The sequence below is a fragment of the Dipodomys spectabilis genome, unplaced genomic scaffold (assembly GCF_019054845.1).
Source record: "Dipodomys spectabilis isolate Male_0828 unplaced genomic scaffold, ASM1905484v1 ptg000130l, whole genome shotgun sequence".
Taxonomy (NCBI): domain Eukaryota; kingdom Metazoa; phylum Chordata; class Mammalia; order Rodentia; family Heteromyidae; genus Dipodomys; species Dipodomys spectabilis.
Genome location: NW_024870807.1, coordinates 2,791,930 through 2,818,571, shown reverse-complemented (window position 1 = coordinate 2,818,571; position 26,642 = coordinate 2,791,930). Strand labels below are relative to the sequence as shown.

General features: G+C 47.0%; 2 protein-coding genes across 2 annotated transcripts; both read right to left on the bottom strand.

The window, feature by feature from the left end:
• Window positions 1-668: 668 nt before the first annotated feature.
• On the bottom strand, window positions 669-2,206 carry Mt3 (metallothionein 3). The gene is made up of 3 exons (XM_042689947.1): window positions 2,008-2,206; window positions 1,692-1,760; window positions 669-919 (listed from the first exon to the last, which is right to left on the bottom strand). Exons 1-3 carry the CDS (start codon window positions 2,036-2,038, stop codon window positions 810-812), a joined length of 210 nt encoding a protein of 69 aa, XP_042545881.1. The 5' UTR covers window positions 2,039-2,206; the 3' UTR covers window positions 669-809.
• An 11,827-nt stretch (window positions 2,207-14,033) lies between these two features.
• On the bottom strand, window positions 14,034-16,251 carry Mt4 (metallothionein 4). The gene is made up of 3 exons (XM_042689968.1): window positions 16,165-16,251; window positions 14,743-14,808; window positions 14,034-14,277 (listed from the first exon to the last, which is right to left on the bottom strand). The coding sequence occupies exons 1-3, from the start codon at window positions 16,193-16,195 to the stop codon at window positions 14,186-14,188; spliced, it is 189 nt and encodes a 62-aa protein (XP_042545902.1). The 5' UTR covers window positions 16,196-16,251; the 3' UTR covers window positions 14,034-14,185.
• Window positions 16,252-26,642: the final 10,391 nt, after the last annotated feature.

Genomic DNA, 26,642 nt, shown 5'->3' with positions numbered 1-26,642 from the left:
AGTGGTTTATTGGAGATAAGCGTCTCATGGACTTTCCTGCCCAGGCTGGCTTTGAACCGAGATTCTCAGATCTCAGCTTCCTGAGTAGCTAGGATTACAGGCATGAGCCACTGGCACCCAGCTTGTCTCCCAACATTCTATCTCTTCCTCTCATCCAGCTAAGTAGGTGTGAGAGTTCTCATTTATCAAGGACTAGACCACAACCATTGTAGAAAAAAAGCTCTTGTTACCCTACTTTCCCTTAAGAAGGGGTCAGAGACAATTACCCAATGAGAAGATTTGAAGTGAAGCTGAGCAAACACTTTGTGGAGGAGACAGGCCATTCAGGGAGGTGGCCTGGGAAACAGGGCAGCTCTGAGCCAAGATGAGTCTCCTCCCACCTCCTGGACGTGCCTCCAATAACTCTGAAAACAGACTCAAAACTTTGCCGGAGCAACTAGAAAATGTCAGAACTCAGAGATGGGCCTTTGGTGTGAATTCCCAACTGCACAGTGAGTTAAGAGGTAGGAGAAACAGACCTCAGGGGGCCATCATCCCTCTTTCTCCAGAGACAGGCTTGCTCCAGGATTCCATTTTAACTAGGTGGGTCCCTGAGGTGGGCTCCATCCTTACACACACACACACACACACACATGCACACTGCTCCTTAAGAAAAGACCAGTCCTTGGTTCATGCTGTTCATGGGATTTATTGTCACAGGTCAGTGGGCAGCAGGGGAAGAGGACAGACATGCCCACCATGAGGTGGCATTGAGCCACTCAGCACTAGTTACACACTGCACACGGTGGGAGGGAGGAAGGGAGGCCTCCTCACTGGCAGCAGCTGCATTTCTCTGCTTCCTCCTTGCTTCCCTCTGCTCCTTTGCACACGCAATCACTGCTGCACTTCTTACATTCTTCAGGGCAGCAGGAGCAGCAGCCTGCAGAGAAAACGGGGGTATCCAATCTGACGCCTCCCCTCTGTCTCTGTTAAAGGGAAGGGAAGTGCAGGGGAGGATGTGGGGGGGTTGGGGAGTCACCCCGCTTCAACCAGTGTTGGTTGTGCCCTCTTCCTCTCATGCCCGGCCTGACTCAGCATCAGACAGGGTCACCTTGCAATTAGCCCACAGCTGGGGAGCCCTGGGGATGGTGTGTGTAGGCCTAGGCTGAGGGAATACTAGGCCTTAGGGAGAAGACACACAAAGCTAAATGGCCTTGGAGGAGTGGAGACCAGGCTGGTGTAGAGGGTACAAGAACCCTATTGGGTGCCTAGACCTAGTTTTATACCCAAGACCAGAAACAAACCCTCACTTGTGCACGACCCTCACTCATGCATGTAACACTGCTGTGACTGGGAGGTTTGGTAGTTCAAACTGAGGGGGTCCTCAAGGCCTGAGAGGCACCAAGAGCTGGAGCTGCAGAGCTGAGCCCCTCCTCCCCTCAGCCTCTCTTGGGGCCTCCCCTGTCAGTGGAGGTTTTAAATCATGGGGCTCTAGGGAAAGGGTGGACCAGGGAGCAGTTCTCAGTCCCCAGTCTTCTGAGAATTTATTACCCCAGCACCTTCTGTATCAACCCCTGCGGGTGGGCTAGGGCCTCAGTATTTTAAGGTCTGTCCGGGAGGTTTTGCAAAGCAATGAGGCTCTCACTGTATCCCATACCGTGGGGGAAGGGGCAAGGGAAGAACGATTGGGGGGGGGGGGGGGAAGAACTCACTCTTCTTGCATTTGGTGCAATCGCATCCGTCACACTTGCAGGAGGAGCCCGTGCAGGTGCAGGGGCCTCCTAGAAAAGAGAGGCCACAGGAAGGGTTAATGTGGTCAAACTCGGATCCCTCCCCCACTCCTTGCGTAAAAGTGGGGGCTGGGCTGCCACATCTATGCTCTATGCGACCTGGACATTCTCATCCTTTTCCAAGTTAGAGATGGGAAATGGGGGCTCTTTCCTCCAAGTGTCCTTGGGCAAAGGTCGTGGGATTCTTTGCTAGCAAAGGGGGTCTGCTGTATAGCAGAAGAGGGGTAGGGGGACTCACCAGTAGCACAGGGGCAGGTCTCAGGGTCCATGGCGAGGTAAGCAGCCGCTGGAGACGGTGAACCGGCTTCTCCGAGCGATCCCACGACGCACCGCACCGCTGGTGGCAGCAGGTGGCCAGGTTTTTATAGCCCCAGGCGGGGGCGCGCGTGCAAAGCCCGCTGGGCGTCGCCCCCGCGCACGGCGCCCGCTCTGCCGTGCGCACTGGCCCGGGCGCACTGCGGCAGCCGCGTTCCCCCCGCCCCAGTCCCCGTCTCCGTCCCCGCGGTGCGCACCGAGGCCGCTCCCGCTACGTACCGCGCGCACCAGCTTCTCCGGGCGCCTCGCCCAGGTTGCCATGGAGACGCGTTCCCTGCTGGGTCCCACGATGCCGCCGCCGCCGCTGGGAGCGAGCTAGGCATCTCCCGCAAAGGAAAGAGAGGCGCTTTGCCCTTCCCCAGCCCTTCCTGGCTCTCACCACCCCTGATCCGATCCTAACAGTCTTCGTGCCAGTTTAGTCCAAATAGGGTGCTGAGTGGGAGCAGAAAGAAACCCTTCACCTTGATCCTGGCACTGCCCATTTCACTGCCAGAGGCCTGGAGTATAAAAGATGGCCATGGAAGGGGCCAGCATTGGGCTTTTGGTTGGAGCGATATTGTTTCCCCAGTGTGGCAGCTCCTCTACCAAGGCCTCCCCCCAAGGGCTCTGAACACCCTGCGCACCTTAACTTCCACCTGGGAAACCCGTCTCTCCTCTTTCTTTCTTTCTTTCTTTCTTTCTTTCTTTCTTTCTTTCTTTCTTTCTTTCTTTCTTTCTTTCCTTCCTTCCTTCCTTCCTTCCTTCCTTCCTTCCTTCCTTTCTTTTGTTGTTGTTGTTGGTCGTGGGGCCTGAACTCTGGGACTGGGCACTGCCCCTCAGCTCTTCAGCTCAAGGCTAACTCTCTACCACTTGAGCCACAGTAACACTTCCGGCTTTTTCTGCTTATGTGGTGCTGAAGGCCTCATGCATGCAAGGCAAGCACTCTATCACTGATCCACCTTCCCAGCCTGGAGGTGATTCTTTAGGGAGGTGGGCCTTCAGAGAGGGGTGTGTGTGTGTGTGTGTGTGTGTGTGTTAGTCATGGGTCTTGAACTCTGGGCCTGGGCCCTGTGCTCTGTGCTGTCCCTGAGCTCTACCACTTTGAGCCACAGCTCCACTTTTGGTTTTCTGGTGGTTAACTGGAGATGAGTCTCACGACTTTCCTGACTGGGCTAGCTTCAGACTGTGATTCTCAGATTTCAGTTTCCTGAGTAACTAGGATTACAGGTGTGAGCCACCCATGCCTGGCTGGTTTTGTTTTCTGTTCTGTTTTGTTTTTGGGCCCAGTTGTGGGGCCTGTACTCTGGCCTGGGCGCTGTCCCTCAGCTCTTCAGCTCAAGGCTAGAGCTCTAGCACTTGAGCCACAGCACCACTTCCGGCTTTTTTCTTATGTGGTGCTGAGGAATCGAACCCAGGGCCTCATGTATGCAAGGCAAGCGCTCTACCAGGGAGCCACCTTCCCAGCCCCTGTTTTCTGTTTTTGAAACAGTATTGGAGTTTTGAATTTAGAACATCTTGCTTGCTCAGGTGGCTTTTTATTTTGAAGATGAAGTCTCTAGGACTTGGGCTGGCTGTGAATCACCATTCTACCATCCTTTTTTTTTTTTTTTTTTGGAACTGGGACTTGAACTCAGGGCCTCATGCTCTAACCTGGCTGTTTCACCCAAGGCTGTTGCTCTACCACTTGAGTCATACCCACAGTTTCTGCTTTTTTTGCTGATTAATTGGAGATAGGAGTCTCACAGACTTTTCTGACTGGGCTGGCTTCTAACCTTGGCCCACAGATCTTAGCCTCCTGAGAAACTAAGATTACAGGCATGAACCACCAGCATCCAGCCCACCATCCTTCTTAAGCTGATTTGCTTAGGTATTTTGTCACAGCAGCTCACAGTGAATGAATGAAGTCCTGGTGACTGGGTTCACACTGAGACCTTGTCACTTACTAGGAAGGTGGCAAGTTTTAGTAAGTTATTTGTTTATCTCTGTACCTTGCTTTGCTCAAGGGGAAAGTAGAAGTAATGCTAGTGTCTGCTTCATCCATTTGTCAGGGGTTTAAATGGGATGGCATTTAAAAAGCACTCAGGGTCGGGTAGGGTCCTAGTCATGCTGACCTTCATCATTTATAAATGAGATTAGATAAGGACTCTGCAGGGAACTAATGCTCTTATATAACACCCAGCCTCATTTCCCAGAATGTCATGGCCTCCACTTGATACAGGACTACAGGGGTCAGCAGTGACCCAGGCACATCCATTGGTCCTCACTCTAGGCCCTGCACGCAATCTAGGAGCTTCCCAATAGAAGAGCGTTCATGGGGACTTACCTTTAATTGGACTGGAGCCAACAGGCAGGACCAGGTAGGATGAGCGGAGGAGATCATCTAGGTTCCCACTGTAAGGTCCATTCCTGGATGGCGAGCAGACCCCACCCAGTACCTGCATTACCTAGGCAACTGGGACACCTGGAAGAGGTCACATCTGCATCCGCTGAGGTCACATCTGAATCTGATGTGGCCACACCTTTCTCTCACCTGGTCCTACCTCTTACCTGGTCCCACTTCCCTTTACCTGGACACACCTTTCCCCGCCCCTACCCTATATATAAGGCCTAACCCAGGGCCAGATGCCCTCTTTTGCCAGCCGCGTGGAGTGCCAACCTTGCCTGGTCCCAGCAGATCTACTAAATAAACCTACCCCTTACCTGCATACCATGTGCGTGGTGCTCTTCTTACTTGGCCACCTCTTTTTAAAAACCTAACACACACCAGGTAAGAGATGGAAAGTCCCGAAATGATCTCACAAAAGCAAGATGCCCAGCAAGTCCCAAACCCTATCTGAAATTGATCCAATGCAGGATTATGCTTTGTTCTCAGAGTTCCTCCGTTTACTATTCTGGAACTACACAGTTGTTCAGGATTTTAGGAACCTGGGTAAAAGTGGTGTGTGAAATGATTGCAAATACGTTTATCTGAGAATAAAAAATAAAGGTGTGTGTGTATGAATAAAAATAAAGTTGTGTGTGTGTGTGTGTGTGTGTGTGTGTGTGTGTGTGTACAGTCCTGGGCTTGAACTCAGGGAATGGGTACAGTACCTGAGCTTCTTTAGTTCAAGGATAGCACTCTGCCACTTGAGCCATAGCTTCACTTCTGGCTTTTTGGTAGTTTATTGGAGATAAGAGTCTCACAAACTTTCCTGCTCAGGCTGGCTTTGAACTGTGATCCTAAGGTATCAGCCTCCTGAGTAGCTTGGATAAAAGGCATAAGCCATTGGTACCCAGCAAATAAAGTCTTTTAGTTGGAACAATTTGGACTTATTAACTGAGTGACATTGAATGAAGCAGCTGAAACTGGTGGCAGGGGAGGGGGAGGCAGGAGCACTAGTTTATGAGTCTATGATTTCTAGTTCTAGTTTGAGTAGTTGTGTAAATTGAAGGAAAGCTTCTCCCTAGTTTGCACCAAGTATTCACATGGGTCAACCAGATGACTGGTAGTGGTTTCTATGTATAAGGTCTGCTTTAGGAGGCTTATCACACAGAGGGGGCCAAGTGTCTGGCCAAAGTGTATGGCCCCACCATCATGAGGAACCCTACCTTTGCAAGTTATCTCACTGACTGCTTCCAATTACCAGTAAGGTAGGCATTGGTATGCCATTCTTTGTAGGTGAGGAAACTGAAGTTCAGTGAGGTTAATTGACTGAGTTGCCGTAGAGGTAGGACTAGAATCGAAATACAGTGCTTCTCAGCCCGCCCCCCCCCCCAATATCTAGACACCAGGCTCTTGGTGTTAATTAATAATTATATATTATATTATACTATTACTTTTTTGTTTGTTTTTGTTTTTATCCTTCATGCAGCTTGAACTCAGGGCCTGGGCTTTGTCCCTGAGGTCTTTTGTCTACCACTTTGGATCACAGCTCTACTTCTGGTTTTCTGATGGTTAATTGGAGATAAGAGTCTCGTGGACTTTTCCTGCTCAGGCTAGCTTTGAACCTTGATCCTCACATCTCAGCCTCTTGAGTAGGTAAGATTACAGGTTTGAGCCACCAGTGCCTGGTTATTAATGATGTTTCAATACTCAATGTAAATATCATCATAGAACCACATAATCTTCCAGTCTGCAACAAAGGAAATCATCTTGTCTCCTCTCTACTCACAAGGCAGGTATACAGCCTCTGAAAATGCTTCATTCAGAACCCCCAGTACTAGCAACAGCCCTGAGTTACCCTTTAGCACACCTATGATGTTGCATATAGTTCCCATGTGTGTCGATTATCCCTCCCAGGGAGGCTATGGAGATTCTCCACTCCCAGCTGATCAAGGTTTCTTCCTGGTATATCAGGAAGCCCAACTTTTATCTGCAAAGGGACTGAGTGTCTGAGTGAGGCTGTCATTGTGAGTTATAACAACTAGCTAGCCTCTGGTTACCTAAATTCTAGTACATTGTGACATTGACTTCCCAATTTTCACCATCCTATTGATGTACTTGAGGTCTTATCCCTGAGCTGGCTAAGTACCTGGCCTCCTTTCCTTGCTCCATCAACCCTAGTTTGAGAAGTAACCCTAAGACTTCTGAAAATTCATGCTATGGGTGCCATCTTGTTTTAGCAAATGGGGAAACCAAAGACAGCATAAATCTTGGTCAAAATCACACAGCAAAGTTGAAATGGTGCTAACATTTCAACCACGTCTCTGGGCTCAGTGTCTGATTTCACTGGTCCATCTTCCCAAAATGAGATGATTTTTTAAAAAATAAATTAACCTCAAATTGCATAGTAACAAGGCTATTCTCCCAATCTTCCTGATTATTTCAAGGAGCTCAGTTTCCATGCTTTTCTCCTACCCCAACTCCCCTGTTGAACAGAGAAAGGGTGAGGAGTCAGGAAAAGGATTGGGAGAGGAGCATCAGGAGGTTCCAGTGTCTAGCTGGAAATTTTGTGCTTTGTTTTAGTTCTCTATGTTTATCTCCATGATTATTCCTTGTTTATAGCAAATGATTCAGTATCTCCACAACAGTAGTGATATAAGATTTCCTTTCAAAATAAATTTTAGGATAATACTAGACTAGCCGATACATGATTATAACTAAAATTAGATGCTTTTCAACTTGCTCTGTGCCAGTCTAGTGCTCTGCACATTCAAATTGAACGTCTGTTTCATCTTCCTTCCTGCATCCTACAGAGAAGTCTTTGTGTGCCTTTTTTTTCCCCTCTCTTTCTTTTTGTGCTGGTCCTAGGGTTTGAACTCAGGGCCTAGGCACTATCCTTAGCTTTTTTTTTTTTTAAATTGGTCGTAGGACTTGAACTCTGGGCCTGGGCGCTGTCCCTGAGCTCTTCCTTCAGCTCAAGGCTAGCACTCTACCACCTGAGCCACAGTGCCACTTCCGGCTTTTTCTGCTTATGTGGTGCTGAGGAATCGAACCCAGGGCGTCATGCATACAAGGCAAGCACTCTACCACTGAGCCACCTTCCCAGCCCTCCTTAGCTTTTTCACTAAAGGTTGACACTATCACTTGATCCTCAATCCTCAATCTCCACTTCCTGTTTGTTAATTGGAGACAAGAGTCTCACAGACTTTCCTGCCTGGACTGGCTTTGAACCACAATCCTCAGATCTCAGGCTTCTCAGTAGGTATGATTACAAGTGTGAGCACGTGCTTCTTTTGTGTCTTCTAAAGGCCATGGGTGATTCCATTCTATGTTTGGTGACTGGCAGGATTAGGGAAGAGAGTCAGGAGTGGCAGCAAGCTTCAGCTAATAAGGTAGTCAAGTTAGCTCCAACCAGAACATACATCAATCTCTTGGTTTCCAGCGTCTGGCTCTAAGAACTGTCCAACACTGGGTGCTTCCAGAGGGGCTGATCTTTCTGATGTGATAGGGAGAGAGGTGGCCTTGCATCTCTGACTTTGTGACTTTCTAGGTTTTCTCATCTGCTAAGACAAAGCAGATGGAACCCAAGTGTGATTTTCACAAGGGGGTCCCAGAGGCACTGCTCAAATGCTGGGCTGAGTAGAGCAAGGCAGGGCAGGGCACAAGATGCATCAATAATCCCCTGACAACCTTGAGGCTAATATCACAAAGGACTAGACTCCCAGAAACCCCTCCTGTCAGTGAGGGAGTTAAGGGAGCAGTCAGTTGGTGCTGATGGAGTAATGCTGGAGCATGGTGAGTCAAGGACAGTTACCTCATAGAAGTGGCGAGGACGAAGGCTCCCAGGCCCGAAGACTATGGTGGAATGATGAGGACCCACATTAGCTCGGGAACCAGAAAAACCTTCAGGGCTTGGCTTGTAAGGACTGTTGCAATGCACACTGCTAGACTCCCTGCCAAGGGCAGACCATAGGTTCCCTTCCCCAGATCACCTTGACCCTGAGCCAGAATCTTCCCACAAACTGCAGAAAACAAAGCAAATCTGAATTGAAAAAGCCAAAGAAAAGCAAAATGGAGTGAAGACTGACATTCTATTTATTTGTTGCTGTTTTACTTTATTTTGTGTTATTTATTTGTGAGGCAGGATCTTACTAGGTAGCTTGTTTTTAAAAATGCACCAAGTTAAAAAAAATGTACCAAGTATCCATTTACGGAGCATGCAACCCCTAATGCTGATATGAAAAGGAAAAATAGGGCTGATAAGGTGGCTCAGTGGTAGAGTGCTTGCCTTGCATGCATGAGGCTCTGGGTTCGATTCCTCAGCACCACAAAGCTGGAAGTGGTGCTGTGCTCCAGTGGTAGAGTGCTAGCCATGAGCTGAAGAGCTGAGGGACAGTGCCCAGTCCCAGAGTTCAGGCCTCATGACTGGCACACACACACACACACAAAGGTAAAATACTTCAGCTTGATAGCATAGGAAGTATTCCTTGTAGCTTCTAGGAGATCTTTTATATGCATATATATTTATACACACATATATGCATATACACATATGCATATATTGTATATGTATACACATATAGGTATAGCTGAGCAAACATGAAAAAAATAGCATTCACTTGTACATGGGAAAAAAAAGAAAGCTTAGTGCCAGTGGCTCATGCCTGTAATCCTAACTACTCAGGAACTGAGATCCGAGGATCACAGTTTAAAGCCAGTCTGTGCAGGAAAGTCTGTGACACTCTTTTCTCCAATTAACCACCAGAAAATCATAATTGGAGCTTTGGCTCCAAGTGGTAGAGTGCTGGCTTTGAGCAAAAAATCTCAGGCACAGCACCCAGACCCTGAGTTCAAGCCCACAATTGACCAAAAAAAAAAAAAGCAGGTGGGCCCTATTACTGGGGAGGTTGCAGCAGGAAGATTACTTAAATCCAGGCTGAGCAACATACAAGAGCTTGTTGAGGATAGAGGAAGAGACTGAGGGCTAGAGAGTGAGACAGAGGGACAGACAGACAGAAGCAGAAAGCAAGGAAAGAAGGAGCGAGGAAGAAAGAGAAAGTATAGAAGGGAAAAAGGAAGAAGAAAGTATGTGTGTGGGAAGACAACTATTAATGCATGGGTGATTTGTAAATTAATACTCCACAATTTCACCATAACCGTTCCGTGTGGGTGTGAATGTTCAATGTCTGTGTCACATCCTGATGTCTACAGGCCCTGGCTTACTTGAAAAATTTCATACACTTAGACATTAGGACATTTCCAATTTTGCACAACCATTTTTATAAAGGGGGGGTATTTCTTTCTCACTTTCCCCCCTTAATTTGTAGCTTTTTTTTTTTTTTTTTAAGAATAGACTTACCAGAAGTGAAGCCATGGAATCCAATGGGAAGAACGTTTTTGTTGGTCTTTCTTGTGTATTATCAAATTGCACCTTTTTACCAGCTTGTCTTTGTTGGTGCTGTGCAGGCCTTACTCCAGACCGGCTAACCTTGCTTTGTGAATCTGACTGCTTTGCACTTTGTGGGCCCTGGGAGATCTTGTGCTGAGGGATCCTCCTAGCTGCTCTATCCCCAAGGCCCTAGTCCCTTTCTGGGCAGCTTAGGCCTCAAATTAGCCAGGCAGAGGCAGGGAGAGGGTTGCTAACCTCAGCATGACTTTCCAGAACACGGATTATGCTGCTGGGCCTGATTGTGGGCAAGAGCGCCCCCTGCAGCTGGTATGAAGAACTTCCTGTACTGAGACCTGGCCTATACCTCCTCCCACCACACTCCTCAGGCAGAGGACTGTGTGGTCCAGTGTGGGGATGGTACAAACTGAAACACATAATTGAAAGCGACATTGTGTGACAAGACAACCGATTATATTTATACTTTTTGAGAAAAAGAACCTGCTGGGCTAGTTTAATTTTGTCTCATATCTACCAGTCAAATCTTGTGCTTTGAAAATGTTCTGTCTTTGACATCAGTATTAGGACAATCTGTAAGTCTTCTTGGCACACAAATATAGCCAGTATTATTTTTAATAAAGGAACGTTTATTTAAAAGTGAAAGAAAATAGCAGGAACTCTCCATCTGGAAAGGAGAACTAAACAGGGCGGGATGGTGTCATTTACAAGAGCAGATATTGACAATTAGTTCATCGCATAGTGCCAAATCCCCGCTTCTGAGTTATAGTGGCTTACCCTATCTTCTGTAATAAAATTGGGTGTTGTGAGTTGTTGTAGGTAGACTCTCTAAAGCCAAAGCACAGGCAGGGATCCTGCAGCCTTCCCTCTGTTTTTTCCATACAGAGTTAGCCTCTGAATGAGGAAGACATAAACTCATGCCCCAGTCCTGCCCCTTGTAAGCCTTATGACTTGGACTAAACCCCCTGGAGCCTCAACTTTCTCACTGGTAAAGTGGGATTTCTAACAGAATTCTCTCTGGGGATGTCAGCTTGGCAGGTACCTCACCTTTGCGGGGCCTTTGACAGAAGCAAAGAAGGAGGCCTTGCTAGCATTTCATCCTCTTTCCTTCCCACTGTGGCTTGTTCCACTCTATGGGGACACTAAAATTCACCCAAGAGTGCCCAGACCCCCCCCCCCAACAAAACCAGTGCAAAAAAAAAAAGAGAGCATGACTCAGTGGTAGAGTGCCTGCCTATCAAGCAGGAGGCCCTGAGTTCAAATCCAGTACCACCAAAAAGGAGAGAGAGAGAAGAGAGCTAGAGAAAGGAAGAAAGGGCAGAAGGAAGGAAGAAAAGGAATATGATAGAAATGAGGGAGAGTGAGTCAGGTGCATGTGGCTCATACCTGTAATCCTAGCTACCCAGGAGGCTGAGATCTGAGGATTAAGGTTTTAAACCAGCCTGGGCAAAGAAGTCCTTAAGACTCTTCTCTCCAACAGAGTACTCAAGGAAACAAAAACAGGGCTGGGAAGGTGGCTCAGTGGTAGAGCGCATGCCTTGCATGCTTGAGGCCCTGGGTTCGATTCCTCAGCAGCACATAAGCAGAAAAAAATGCCGGAAGTGGTGCTGTGGCTCAAGTGGTAGAGTGCTAGCCTTGAAAGGAAGAGCTCAGGGACAGTGCCCAGGCCCAGAGTTCAGGCCCCATGACCAAAAAAAGTAAGAAAGAGAGAGAGAGAGAGAGAGAGAGGAAAGAAAGGAAGAAAGAAAGAAAGGAAGGAAGGAAGAAAGAAAGACAGAAAGAAAGAAAGAAAGAAAATAAATGTAGGGTTGAGGCTGAGGGAGAAAAGTTCACTTGCTTGCAGGAGATAGGAGGGGCTACCCCTCCCCCCACCCCCCAACCTCATACACACACAATATGGCTGCCAACATCAGGATCCCAAGAAGCCTGAGAGCTCTCAGCCAGGTCTCTCAGAGATTTACAAACCAAAGTCTACAATGGGCTACAGTCCTACTAAAACCCCATTTTACCAGAGACCTACTAGGTACAAAGATGCTCTGCTGTAGTTTCCCCATACAGCCCTGTGAGATCCACTTTACAGAGTGGGAAACTGAGCTTCAAGAGGCTCAATGGTCAAGGTGACGTATGCAGGTGGGGTGCAGTGTCTGATGCCAAAAGAACACACCCTCCCCAATGCAGTGGAAGGCTGACTACACAGCTCCTGGGTGGTTCATGAAAGGAAACCTTTCCAGGGAGGCCTCAGCTTATTTCCAAACAGGATGATGACAGCAAGGATTAAAAAAAAAAAAAAGTTCCATACAAAATTAATCCTGCTCCTCCTTTTGCCAGTGGAGCCCAGCCCCATGGTGCATCCTGGAGCTGCCCTGGGACCTTGCAGAAGACTCCGTTCTCACCCTCGGTTGCCTGGCAGAGTCTAGTGGAGGACAGTGGGCTGGCTCAGGGCATGTTTGAGTTCCCTGCCTTCTGCTCTGTTCAGGGCTGCTACTGGATGCATGGATGGGAGGCTGGGATCTGTTCCCAATGCCAGCCTCCAGGGGCTTCAGCTTTCCTAGTCATCCATCTAGGAAATCATTTCTTAGCGAGTCTGCTTGGTAATTGTGCATGTACCTCCACTAGCTTCTACTTCCTGGTCCACATGTGCCAGGTCCTGCAGTCCAGACTGTTAGGAAAATGGAGGAGAAAGGAAAAGGCCAGACTCAGTCTCAACAGGGTAATACTGTTTATTATTGAGGTACCACAGCAAGGGGCAGCAACCTTCCCATGGGATCGGAGGTTGGAGTTGGGCTTTTATGGGATCTGAGCAAGGACATAGCGGTTATCAAAAAGGCCATTAGTGCTGGGGAGGCGGGGCCTTTCCGTTAGGATCACAATGGGATGTCCACACCAGGCTTAGATTGGATAGCCCTGTCGGCAAGTCATGCAGGTCCTGCACACCTGCGGTTTTGCCTGATGTCCATATGCACCTGGGATAATGGGTCAATCCTTCATATTCCATCTTCAGATTCATAAGAAGATTGGGCCAAGAAGGAAGAGGTTGGTACATCCTTCACTGACTGGCCCAAGTCAGTGACCCAGCAGGGCCACTAATACCTGCCATATGCTGGCTTGGGGATGTTTTCTAATTATACACAGACTCTCTTTGTGGTTGATTTGGTGCTCACATCCTACTAAACAGCTGCTTTTTCACAATCATGATGGTGGTGATGGTCATGATGATGATGTCAGTCACAAGGCTTGAATTCAGGGCCTGGGTGCTGACCCTGAATAATTTTGCTCAAGGCTAGCGCTCTACCACTTTGAGCCACAGCTCCTCTTCCGGTTTTCTGGTGGTTAATTGGAGATAAGAGTCTCATGGACTTTCCTGCCTTAGCTGGCTTTGAATCATAATCCTTAGATCTCAGCCTTCTGAGTAGCTAGGTTTACAGGTGTGAGCCACCAGCACCTGGCTTGTTTGGTTTTGGTGCTGGTCCTAGGCTTGAACTTAGGGCCTACGCACTGGCTAGAATTCTTTCATTTGAGTCACAGCTTCACTTCTGGCTTTTTGGTGGTTAATTGGAAATGAAAGTCTCATGGACTTTCCTGTCCAGGCTGGCTTTGAACTTCGATCCTCAGATCTTAGCCATCTGAAAAGTTAGGATTATAGGCACAAGCCTCTGGTGCCCAGTCCATAGTGAGGTATTCTGGGCTAACCCTAGGCCAGGGGAGCCAGGCTAAGTCTACAATGAGCTGCAGTCCTCCTAAAAAACCAGAGGCCTACTATGTACAAAGGTGCTCAGCTATAGTTTCCCCAAAGCAGATGCTGTGCCTAAAGTGGTCTTTTGGTAGTAATTTCAGAAAGCACTGATGGGGAATGAGGGTGTGGAGCAAGCAAGGCAGACATGTGAGTTAATGAGCAGGTGATGCCATGGGCGATTGGAGACTTCCAGGGCTACTGGAGACTTCTGTGACAAGTCTCACTATTGTCCCACTTGAGGGGAAGATGCTTGGTATTTATCTCCCAATTGGCTACTCCCAATTGGTTAAAGACTTCATGGGGCCATCTTGGAGTATTGTGAGGAAGCCTAGGCAGAGCAACCACACCTTATGGTAAGTAGCTCTGAACAAGAGGGGCAGGTGGGCAGGTCTAGGATCTGTACCAGCCAGCCCTGCTTGGTCTTGCTAGGTGAGGGGAACAATGCTCACCGGACAACCATGAATAAAAGTTTTATTGCTTCAAGCACTTTACACAAATGTCACCAACACCACATTTGGGCAAATATATAAAAAGCACAATTTATTGTACAATCCTTTCAACTTCTTGACTTATACACTGTACAGACTCTTTCCCACGGTCTCTCCCGGCATCGTGGGTGGGTTTCAGGCACAGCAGCTGCACTTGTCTGAGCCTCCTTTGCAAATGCAGCCCCGGGCACATTTGGCACAGCCTGGGGGACAGCAGGGACAGCAGCCTGAAAGAGTTAGAAGTTGGACAGATCAACACTCCAAGCACAAAGGCTTCAATCCATGATAGCAGAAACCCTGGGACAGAAGAGCTGGACAGGATCCCAGAGGTCATCTAGAGCTCATCAGAGGCTCATAGAGGGGGAAGGGTTTGCCAAGGCCACGGACAGCGGCAGGCAGATAAAAGAACAGAAGCCAGGGCTCATGGCTCCAGGCCAGTGCTGTATCTCCTTGGCTGCTAGACAGGATGAAACCTCGCCTCTGCTCCCTTTCTCTCCAAACATGTGGATGGCCTCATCCCTGAGCAGGCTGCCACCCTTGAGAGCTCTGTCCCAGGCCTCATTCCAGATCCCTCTCAAATGGGTAAAAGGTATCCAGAAATCTCTCCCTCACAATCGTGGCTGGATGGTGGAAGATGAAGGGTTGGGCCTTTCTCAGCTCCTAGCTGTGGTGTCCCCGGTCAGCATACTCACTTTTGCGACATGTTTTACAGTTACAAGTTGTACATTTGCAGTTGTCTCCGCAGATACAGATCCCTCCTAGAAGAGAGGACAAACGGCCTTAAGTATGAGGACAAGGATGGATGGACACATGGCTGGACTTCGCAGGGCAAGCTACTGGCAGCCCTAGGGAAGGGCTGGATGAGGGAGGGTCGATGCTGCTGAACATCTCCCGGGTCACACAGTTCCAGTCATAGGCCACAGATGGGAACAGGGATGGCTGTCTCAGCCCTACCTGGGATCCTTGTTAAAGTGTGCAGTCCTGGACCCAACCCTCGAGATAGTGTGATTCCTAAGTCTTAGTGGGACCAGGAGACATCCTGATGTACAATCAGGCCAGAAAAATCATTAGGCTAGTCCAACCCCAGCAAGTCAGGGTTCCTCTGGGAGCCATATAAGCCTTTTATGTCCTCTTTAGCCTGAATGGCGAGGAAGATGGGCAAAGACATAAGCAAGTTCAAAGTGAGAAAGCCAGGCCTCTTTCACTTCTGTTTTCATAATAGGAAAGCTGCTGGTTGAACTCAGGACCTGGACACTCTTAGCTTTTTTTTCTTAAGGCTGATGCTCTACCACTTGATTCACAGCTTCATTTCTGGTTTTTTTGGTGGTTAACTGGTAAGAATCTTACGAACTTTCCTTCCCCAGCCAGGAAGATCTCAACCTCCTGAATAACTAGGATTATAGGTGTGAGCCACCTGGCTGTGTTTTCTTTTGATTTTGTTTTTAAAAAACTCTTTCCATCCATCATTTTCAGTCTCAAAATGCTGGATGCTTTTGTCTCCTTTCTTAGTCTTTGGTCTAGGCATCTGGTCATGCAGCGCTGAGGATGAGGGAGGCTTGTAGGACTTATAATACCATTTCTAAAGACTTTGACCCCCTTCTTCTAAACAACATGCTTCTGTGAAGCAATCAGCATTAGAGACTCAGGGTCCACTAAGACTCTCCTGATGTCTGCATGTGCTTACCAATTTTTACATTTTCATAGCAAGCCTGGGATGTAGGCAGCTGGAAAAAATAAGTAACCTCAGTTTACAGATAAGGAAACTCAGGTCCAGAAATAAGACATCAATTTGCAAATAGCAGCAAAATGGATCAAAACCAAGTGACCAGGTTCTGGGCCAGCACCCTTTGTCCCATCCTGGTACTTGCTACTCAGGGCCTAGAATAGAAAGACCAAGATTTTCAGGTTCATTTCTCAGCCATTTCCTGAGTCAGGATTCCAGTAAATCAGGCTGGGAGCCAGCAGAGTGGGAGGCGCCTACCAATTGTATGTCTAGCATAAACCCACTGTTGATCCCAATTGGAGGAAAGAGAAGTTTCCCCCAGAGTCCTGCATGCTCATTATAGGATGTTTAGTACCAGGTTCCAGGATCTCAGGTAGGCATCCTTACTTACCAGACATACAGGTGCAATCCCCAGGGTCCATGGTCCAGGTGTGCTAGTGGCTCTGGTATTGTCAGGTCTGAGGAAGGGAGGCTGAAGCAGCAGTGGCTGGAGGCTCCTTATTTATAGTTGAGTAGGTGTGGGCTGCAACTCACCCCACCTCTCCCTGGGGCCAGACGCCCTGCACACGGCCCTGTTCAGAGGCTGCAAGCTGGGGGTGGGGAGAGCAAGCAAAAGAGGGCATGGAGCAGTAGTCATTTGGGTGGCTTTTCAAAAAGGGCTATACCCGCCCCACCTGCTCCCTGTCAAGTGTCAAGGAACTATGCTCAGATCCACAGCTTTGGGCATCAAGCCTTCTACTCCATTAACTGCCATTTCTGTCCCATCATTCAACTGGGCTGCTCCTACCCAGGCATTGAGCCTCATTCTCTCTTCCCTGGTTGGCCATAAAAGTCCTCACTGAGGGGTAGAAAATCAGAAGGATGTCTTCTCCTGGAGCCTTCAGCCTCTCATTATAGACATCCATGGAGTGATAGAAGTAAGAGAGGATTTGGGGGAGATTTAACTGGCTCAAAACCTCCATCCTAACCCCATTCTTGGATAAAAGCAGCATCTGCCTACCTTTCAGTCTTATGCAAAGTGCCTCAAATGACCCCAAAGATGTAGTCCTCATCCACTCCCATATAGAAATTCCATGGGTGTCTTTTTTGTTTGTTTGTTTTGTCTTAATTTGGTAGTGGTACTTAGATTTTGAACTCAGGGTCACGTTTCCCACTTGAGCCACACCTCCAGCTGCCTAGATGGAAATTCTGGAGCTATTTTAGACTTCTGCCACCCTCAGCTGGACACCTTCAGTGTCCCTTTAGTGCCATCAATAATTTTGCACATTCATCACGCCAGTTTGATTATGTGTGTGATTTTATTTATTTACTTACTTACTTACATACTTACTTATTTACTTACGGGGCTTGAACTCAGAGCCTGGGTACTGACCCTGAGCTGTTTTGCTCACGGCTAGCACTCCATTACTTTGAGTTCCACTTCTGGTTTTCTGGTGGTTAATTGGAGATAAGAGTCTCACTGACTTTCCTGCCCAGGCATTTCTAATATAATCCTCAGATCTCAGCTTCCTGAATAGGTAGGATTTCAGATGCTACCCACCAGCACCCACTGTGCTTGATTATATGTGTGTATGACTCTTTGTACAATTATTTGTATGAGATTGCTACTGACCTTCTGAATCCTAAGCTTTGTTTCTATTCCCCACTGATTATTTGTGTCCTTGGCTCTTACCTCCCTCACCACCCAGATCTGGAATCTCTCAGGCAGAAGTGTCCAAAACAACTGTCTATCTGCTCTGTCCCTTGCGTGAGAGGGGAGGTTGAGCGAATGAATGAGTGAGCTGAATAGTTTGAATGACTGGGGACATGGACAAGAAGGTAGGTGTGGAAATGAATAAAGGGGCAAATGATGGAGTGAATGATGACTAAACAGATGCATGAGTCTCCTGCCTGTGGCTCTACTGAGGACCTCTGCTGAGAAGTTGTAACCATTCAGACAAGACAAGCAAAATGCATCTTGGCCATAGCTGGTGCAGAGAGCTCCCCTAAGTTCTCAGCTTGGTGGGGTGTTCGTAGTCACCTCTAAGGCCCCCTCAACCAGCCTCAGTCTGACCTGTGGAACCATGGATCTGAGCTGGGAACTTCTAAAGAGAAGAAAAGAGACTGGGCATCATAGTGATCAGAAGGAAGCAATGGCAGACATTGGGGAAGAAGTTGTGCACTCTGTGTAATTCAGGGATGGCCCCTGATTTAAGCATGAATAGCCTCGTAGGGGTGGGGGCACTCATTAATCCTTCATCTTCTAAAAGCTGGGCACTGCTGGGTGCTGGAGAGCCGGCGGTGCCTGTAAACAAGAGAACAGAGTTTACAATTTAGAAGTTCAGTAGCAATCTCAGCCTAGGAAACCCATGAGTAGGTGTAGCTGCTCATGCAGCCTATCCCAGATCTGTCTTTGCAGCCTGCACCCTCAGCTCAGCCCAGACCATCTCCTGTGACAGAGCTAGAGTGCCCCAGATCTTGGTCATGCCCTCTAATAGGCATTCATGCCTTGAAGGGCCTGGTCCAACCAGTTAAGTGCAGGAAAAAAAAGGCTGTGCTCTTCACCTGTGTAAGCTGCCATGCCTCTCCTCACCACCTGTGCCAGCAATTGTCTCCTCCATGGCAGATTGACAGTATAATGCTGCTTAAAGCCCCAAATGAATGATAAGCTCAAAACTCAGTCATCTGATCAAATATTTCTCAATTTGGGGGCTGTGCAGAGGGAAAGCATGCATAGCAGCAGGCAGGTGATCCAGTTCAAGTTGAACTGGTCTAGTTCTCTTGCACAGGGTCTGAAAGGACACCCTTAAATCCATTCTCTTGTGCTGGCCATTTTCTGGGTCTTAGCTCTTGATCTCAGGATGGCAGCAGGAAATCAAGGACATGCCTTCACCCCAAGGACATGCAATTGCTGGAGGCACAGCTTTAAACTCTCATTTACAAAGTAAGTATTTCCTAGGAGAACTCTAGTGGGATTTGAGGGGCCCTTTGGAAGGCCCTTTAGACCTTCTTCCTAGGTTAAAAATGATATGCGGGGAGGTGGGGTGGGGGTGGGGGTGGGAATGTGGCTTAGTGGTAGAGTACTTGCCTAGAATGCATGAAGCCAGAAGTGGCGCTGTGGCTCAAGTGGTAAAGTGCTAGCTTTGAGCAAAAGAAGTTCAGGGGCATTGCCCAGGCCCTGAGTTTAAGCCCCATGGTGGCTGACACATATAGTCCTAGCTACTCAGAAGGCTGAGATCTCAGAATCATAGTTCTAGAGCAGTCCTGGCAGGAAAAACAAAACAAAATGAAACAACTCTAGCTACAATTAACCATTAAGAAACTGGACTGGAGGTGTAGGTCCACTGGTAGAGTACCTGCCATGAACAGAAAAGTCAAAGATGCAAGAACATAAGGCCCTGAATACAAGCCCTGGTAGTGGCACACAAAAACATGGTAATTTTAAAAATCTGATCTGGGCACCGGTGGCTCACACATGTAATTCTAGCTACTCAAGAGGCTGAGATCTGAGGATCGCGGTTCAAAGCCAGCCCAGGCAGGAAAATCCATGAGACTTTTATCTCCAATTAACCACCAGAAAACCAGAAGTGGTACTGTGACTCAAGTGGTAGAGTGTTTGCCTTGAGCTGAAGAGCTGAGGGACAGCGCCCAGGCCCAGAGTTCAGGCCCCACAAACAGTGGGCAGGGGGGTGGGGGGGCCCGGGGTGCGGAAAGTCTGAGCAAGGTGTTGGTGGCTCATGCCTCTAATCCCAGCTAGTCAGAAGGCTGAGATCTGAGGATCATGGTTTGAAGCCAGGTTGGCAGAAAAGTCTGTGAGATTCTTATTTACAAACAATCTGGTAGTGGAGCTGTGGCTCAAATGGTAGGACACTAGCCTTGAGCACAAAAACTCAAGGCTAGCATCCAGGCCCTGAGTTCAAACCCCAGGAATGGCAATAACAACAAAAATCTGTAGCCAGTTGTTCACACCTGTAATCCTAACCACTCAGGGTGCTAAGAGTGGAAAGATCCTGATTCAAGGCTAAATCAGAAAAGTTTGAGAACCCCCATCTTAAAAATAACCAGCAAAAAACTGGGTTGGAGGCATGATTTAAATGGTAGAGTGCCAGCCTAGCAAGTGTGAGGCTCTGTTAAAAAAAAAAAAGAAAGAAAGAAAGAAACCAGCACTAAAAAAAAAAAAAAAAAAGGCAAAACAAAGCACAAACACAAATCAATTTGCCCATAAGTTGAAGAGTGATGCTGTTGATTTTCACTGTTGATTCCCTGAGGAGTCCAGAGTGAAGAATCCTGTGAAAAGAACTTTCCTCCTTCAAGTCACCAAGTCCTGAATATCACCTTCCCCAGATATGACCTCTACTTCATGCATAAGTACATTTAAGAGATTTTCTCCCAACAAAGAAACTGGTTGTTCCAAAGAGCTTTAATGCCCCACCTCTTACACAACCTAGTGGTAGAGATTTTGTTTCTCCTCCCCTTCTCTGTGCTAACCTAAGCACAGGCTACCCTGTGTCTAGCAGCTGAGTGCACAATCTTTCAAGGACTATGGCGTAGATAGGGTCAGCATTGCACCATGCAATGATAGCAGAGAAAGACCTAGTGCCCTGACATTATACCCCACTCGGATAATCACCACCCTTCCCCATATAGGACCCTCTTGCTCTACAAGTTCCTGGGAGCAAGCAGGAGCCCTTGATTTATTATGTTGGCAGGTTAAGCTGGTTCCAACAATTGAGTTAAGTTCAATTGCTAAGTGTCCAAAAACTGAGGTTGTGAGGGTGTTTTTTTTTTTTTTAATTTGTTTTTCCTTCTTTTTCTTTTTGGTGGTACTGGGGCACCTCGTATTTTCTAGACAGACACTCACCACTTAAGCCTTGATACTTTCAGCCTTTTTTTTTTTTAAATGTGTGTTCCAGTAATGGGGCTTGAACTCAGGAGTTGAGCACACTCCCATTGGTGCCCAGTTAGTCCTTCTTTTCTTTTTTAAAATCTACTTATTTTGTTAGGTAGGGTCTTGAGCATTTTGTCTCTGGCAAATCTGACTGGACCTTCCTTCCTAGATGGGATTACAGGTGTATACCACTAGGTCTAGTCTGAGACTGTAGTATCTTAAATCTCCATTTTAGCTAGGCCAAGCATGCTGAGTGCTACCACACAGTTGGTAATCAATAAATATTTATGAGCTGATGGTAAATAATGGCTCAATTAACCAAATGACATCTGGGCAGTGGGTGATTTAGAGGAACTGGTTACTCACTGGGATGAGCCAAGAGTTTGAATTCAGAGTCCCACTAACTGGTTTCAGATCCCATCTCTGTTCTTTTCTTTGCTGCAGGACCAGAAGCACATTGCTTGACCTCTTTGACCCAATCTGCAAGTAAAAATGTTGTGCAGAACACACATATAGCACCATGCTTAGACTAATGAGTTTCACTTAATTTATTCAAACACTCCATATATAACCCACACCAATAACTAACTCTTATGCCTAATTCTACTAAGCGTGTCCCACACCTAGGTGAGCTCACATGGCATGTCACTTGGTCCCAAGGTTGAGGGGAACCCATTGAGGGTGTCCTCCTGGCTGCTCTGTGTGGCTGGAGGGAGTAGAGGCCGCCTTGCGGGGGGTGCTCCAGTGGAGGGCTGGTCCGATGTGGAGTTGTCTCACTCAGTCTCTGCTGCTCTAGGTTTTTATATGCTTTAGGCTGAGCTTCTTCACTTCTGGCCATGTCTGGTTATCGCTGCTGGCTGGTTGCCTTGGTGAGGGCTTTGCTTCTGGCCGTGTCTGGTTATCACTATGAGCTCTGTTGGCTCTGTAGACTCCCGGGATATATCCTTATCTTTATATTCTGTAGTTCTAACTCCTAATTTTTTCTTTTTCTTTTCTTTTTTTTTTTTTTTTTGTCAGTTATGGAGTTTGAACTCTGGGTCTGGGCGCTGCCCCTCAGCTCTTCAGCTCAAGGCTAGCACTCTACCACTTGAGCCACAGCACCACTTCCGGCCTTTTCTGCTTATGTGGTGTTGAGGGATCAAACCCAGGACCTCAGGCATGCAAGGTAAGCACTCTACCTCTGAGCCCCCTTCCTAGCCCCTACTCCTAATTTCTAACTCCTAATTTTACAGCTTAATATTTCATACTATTTTGCAGCACACATATACTCAATATAGTCCCAGTCAATAACACACTATGTCAATAATCCATAATACTCACTACGAAATGATAACTCATGAATTGTCATACTAGCTCATGAAAATGCTAATCTTACAGCCCTGTCATAGTAAAGGTTAAAGGAGAAAATACCGTACTGGATCCTTCGTTCAGAGTTATCACAATATTATGATTATTAATATTATGATTCTTCCTCTTATTACCTGTGCATAATACAATATGGCAAGCTTAGTTCAGCCACCCACACATTTGTATACTTCAGGTTCATAGATTCCCTAATAGGTCCCCAGGTCCTGACAGAGGTGCATTTATTAAATAGTGTATTCTTTCAGTGTCTGGAGAAGCCCTGATGTTAAGCTCAGCCTATTTCTGTTTGAGTCCTAGACCCTGAGGACTGTGGGGCACTGTCCTTTCCAATTCCCCTAGCTATAATTCTATCTATTTGAAGGCAAAGTTGAATTTCTGCCTACATTGCCCTTCTTATGGTTTATGACTTTTTCTATGCAAGACTAGAATAAGATGCAATGGCCCTGTGGCCATAACCTTGAAGTCTGCTCTAGAATCAGCTAATAATCTAAATCAGCTCATCTTGAATAGCTTTAGAAGAACATTGAGGAGTCAGGGACCAGCTGCTTGCTATCTAATTGGTGACACAGAGACAGGGCCAACCTTTTGTGGGGAGGAAGAGTTTGAATTCAGCTTCTTCACTCTTGGCTGGTACCATACTTTAGATTTAATGTACATTTGACAGAACCAGTCAGCAATTTGATGCCTGTGTAGCTTTATAAACTTTATTAATTACCTTTTTATTAGAAAAAAGTTCAAACATACTCAAAAGTACAGAGAAGAATATTCCAACCACTACTGCCCCTACCACCCAGAATTCATGCATGTCCACATTGTTCTATTGGCTTTGGCTCTTTTAATTATAAGGGGAAAAAAATTAACAGGCTCATGACTTTAAATATCACCTATGTGCTAGTGACTCCTAGTACATACTTCTGCCCAAGCCTCTCTCTCTTGAACTCTAGTCAGAGAGATGCAGAGAGAATCTGAAAGATAGTCGGTTAGAAGCATAGGGATGGGGAAGGCAGGGCCAAGTCTGTAAGCATTGTGTGTGTGTGTGTGTGTGTGTATGCTATGGATATCTTGGTTGGACTGTGTGTGTGTACTGAGTGTGACTACAGTTGTGATTGTGTGTGCCTATGTATGTGTGCACATTTGCACATGTGAGAGACAGAAAGGCAGCAATGCAGAGCCTGAGAAAGCTGTATAGGTTTGGGAACAAGCATATTCTCTCTCCGTAACTGAAATATAGAAACACCCAAGCATACACAATTCTTCTTCTCTGTTCCCTATTCCTGCACTTGTGTTGGAGAAACCAGGCCACAGTTAATTAGAAGTAGCTTTGCCCGGTGCCCTGAGCATCTGTGAACCTGCAAGCTTCACAGGCTCTCCAGGGCTTGAGGTTCTTTATAATTACAGAAGGCTCCCCAGCTATAATTCAGTACCCACTGGGCAAACGAAGCCCTCCGCTTTGCACACAGCCCCAGGAAAGGATGAGTAAGGCTAAAAGTCCACAATTACCCACACTCATTGCCCCTAGCCAAGTGGATGGTCCAGGTTGGCTGGCAGCCCAGCCTGGAGCCTGACAGGGGGAATGGAAGCTCTAAACATCTTCTGCTTCCTTCCGTCCCCCTTTTCCTTTGGTCTTTCCTACTTATATCCTTCTTCTATCCTTCTTTAACAAATCATTCAGCAAATATGTTCAGGACCTGTTGTGTGTCAGACCCTGGAGTGACCCTAAACACGGGCCCAGTGACCAACCATAGAGCTGAGGTCCTCGGTAAGGGCAAGTCCCCAGCTACTGGAAAAGAAGAAATCGAGTGAGAGGAAAACAGGTGAGAAGAAACTGAGTGAGTGGTGTCCATAGGGGCCCACAGGGGCCCCCGTGGGCAGGGTAGCACTTGAATCACTGTGAGAGCCAGTGCCTTAGTAAACATTGAGCTTCCTTGGCCTCACCTTTAGCCTTGGCCTTTCATTACTTCTAGTCTAGGCAATCTCTGGGTTCCTTATGGCTGGTCTCAGGGTCTTCAAATTTCTCACTCTCAGAGCCTAGGGGGTGTTCATATGGGTGTGGAATAGGGGCTGTGGCTGTAGATGGGGTGTGTGTATGGCGGGGGTGGGGGGGTGGGGGGGGAGGGAAGTCCCACAGTACTGTACTTTCCCTGTGTAACCTGGTAGCTCCTCTTTGAAATACCAGTTTCATCTGCATGTCTGACCTTGGCCCTCTCATGCAATTTTTTTTTGTTTGTTTGTTTTTGGGTCCGGTCGTGGGGCCTGAGCTCTGGGCCTGGGCGCTGTCCCTCAGCTCTTCAGCTCAAGGCTAATGCTCTACCACTTGAGCCACAGCACCACTTCCGGCTTTTTTCTTTTTGCTTATGTGGTGCTGAGGAATCGAACCCAGGGCCTCAGGCATGCAAAGCAAGCGCTCTACCACGGAGCCACCTTCCCAGCCCTGTTTTTGTTTTTTGTTTTTGGTAAATCCTGGGGCTTGAATTCAGAGCCTGGGCTCTGACCCTGAGCTTTTTTTTTACTCAAGAGCTAGTGCTCTACACGTTGAGCCACAGCTCCACTTCCTTTTCTGGTGGTTAAGTGGAGATAAAAGTCTCATGGATTTTCTGACCTGGGCTGGCTTTGAACCATGATCCTCAGATCTCAGCCTCCTGAGTAGATAGGATTACAGGCATGAACCATCAGCACCTGGCTTTTTTTTTTTTTTTCTATTTGAAAAGGGATAGTAGATATAGCATGCAACTAAAATGGGCTGGCAAACTGGTGAACAAGTGCCCTCCCTAGCAAGGCTGGCAGACTTGCCTAAGACCACCTGGAGAATTTTGGCAGATCTGGTATACTATAGTCTCAGGAACATGGAGCTGGTGGCCTCATGTTCTAGTTCTTATTTTTTTATTAGTTTTTAAAAATTTCCGACTACTTTTATTTATTTGTTTTTGTTTATTTTTTGTTGTTGGTGGTGGTGTTGGTCGTAAGGCTTGAATTCTGGGCCTGGGCACTGTCCCTCAGCTCTTCCGCTCAAGGTGAGTGCTCTGCCACTTGAGCCACAGCACCACTTTGGATTTTCTGGTGGTTAAGTGGAGATGAGAGTCTCATGGATTTTCCTTGCCTGGGATGACTTTCAACTGGGATTCTCAGATCACAGCCTCCTGAGTAGTCAGGATTACAGGTGTGAGCCACTGGCATAATTAAATATAGAGCTGGCCGTGGTAGTGCACACCTATAGTTATAGCACTCTGGAGGTAGAGTCAGGAAAATCTCAAGTTTGAGCCCAACTTGGGTTATATAGCATGAGCATGGTCTTGTCTCAAAGAAAACAAAAGTAGAACAATAAAAGGGACCTTCTAGCATTATTTAGTAACATCAGTCTGGCCACCAGTGGCTCGTTCCTATAATCCTAGCTATTGAGGTTCGAAGACCCAGGGAGATACACCCAAGAGACTCTTATCTTCAATTAACCAGCAAAAAGTCATGTGGAGATATTGTTCAAGTAGTAGAGAGCCAGCATTGAATGAAAGAGCCAAGCAAGTGCTCGAGGCTCTGAGTTCGAGCCTGAGTACCAAAGCACACACATACACACAAATTAACATCAAGTTCTATTCTCAGTTTGTGTGTGTGTGTGTGTGTGTGTGTGTGTTTCTGATCTTGGGGCTTGAACTCAGGACCTGGGCACTGTCCCTGAGCTTCGTTTTTTGCTCTGCCACTTGAGCCTCAGTGCCACTTCTGGCTTTTTCTGAATTGTTTATTGAAGAGTCTCATGGTCTTTTCTGCCTGGGCTGGCTTTGAACTGCAGTCCTCATATCTCAGTCTCCTGAGTAGTTAGGATTACAGGTATGAGCTACCAGCATCTGGCTATTCTTATTTATGTTTTTTTGCCAGTCGTGGGTCTTGAACTCAGGGCCTGGGCACTGTCCTTGAGCTTCTTTTGCTCAAGGCTAGTACTCTGTTACTTACTTGACCCACAGCATCACTTCCAGCCCTTTCTGTTTCTGTGGATCTGAGGAATCGAACTTGGGGCAAGCACTCTACTACTAAGCCACATTCCCAGCCCTATTCTCCATTTTTGAGAAGAACAATACAATCAAAGAAGAACTGGTAGTGTGGCTAAAGTGATAGAGCACTAACCTAGCAAGTATAAAAAAAATCGGAACCTTATTTTACCTTACCACCAAGCCAGGCAACTCATTCACAAATCAGATGTTTATCATGTTATTGTTTCTTGGCCTTCTGGCTAAAATCAGATGTAGAAATGGTTATCGTGTCTACACATGTTTCTCTACTTTTACTACACATGTATATAATTATAAAATGACATAATCTTGTTTGACAGGTTTACAAACCTGATATAAAAAGGCATGGTTCTCTATTTAGTATTTTACAATTTATTTTTGCCCAGCATTTTGAAGTTTTATGATTTTAAAACTGCTTTTGTAGTAGGACATTGTATGACTATTTCATAGTTTGTTCTTTTCCCCTTGATGGGCACTTAAATGTTTCCAAGTTTTCTTTATGATGAGCACGTGTGCCATGAATAACCAAGCAGACATGTGCAATGTGTGGGGTTTCCCCATGGGATATGCCTAGGCATGGGCCTGCTAGTTAGAACGGAGCATGCCAGCCAGGCGCTGGTGATTCACGTCTGTAATCCT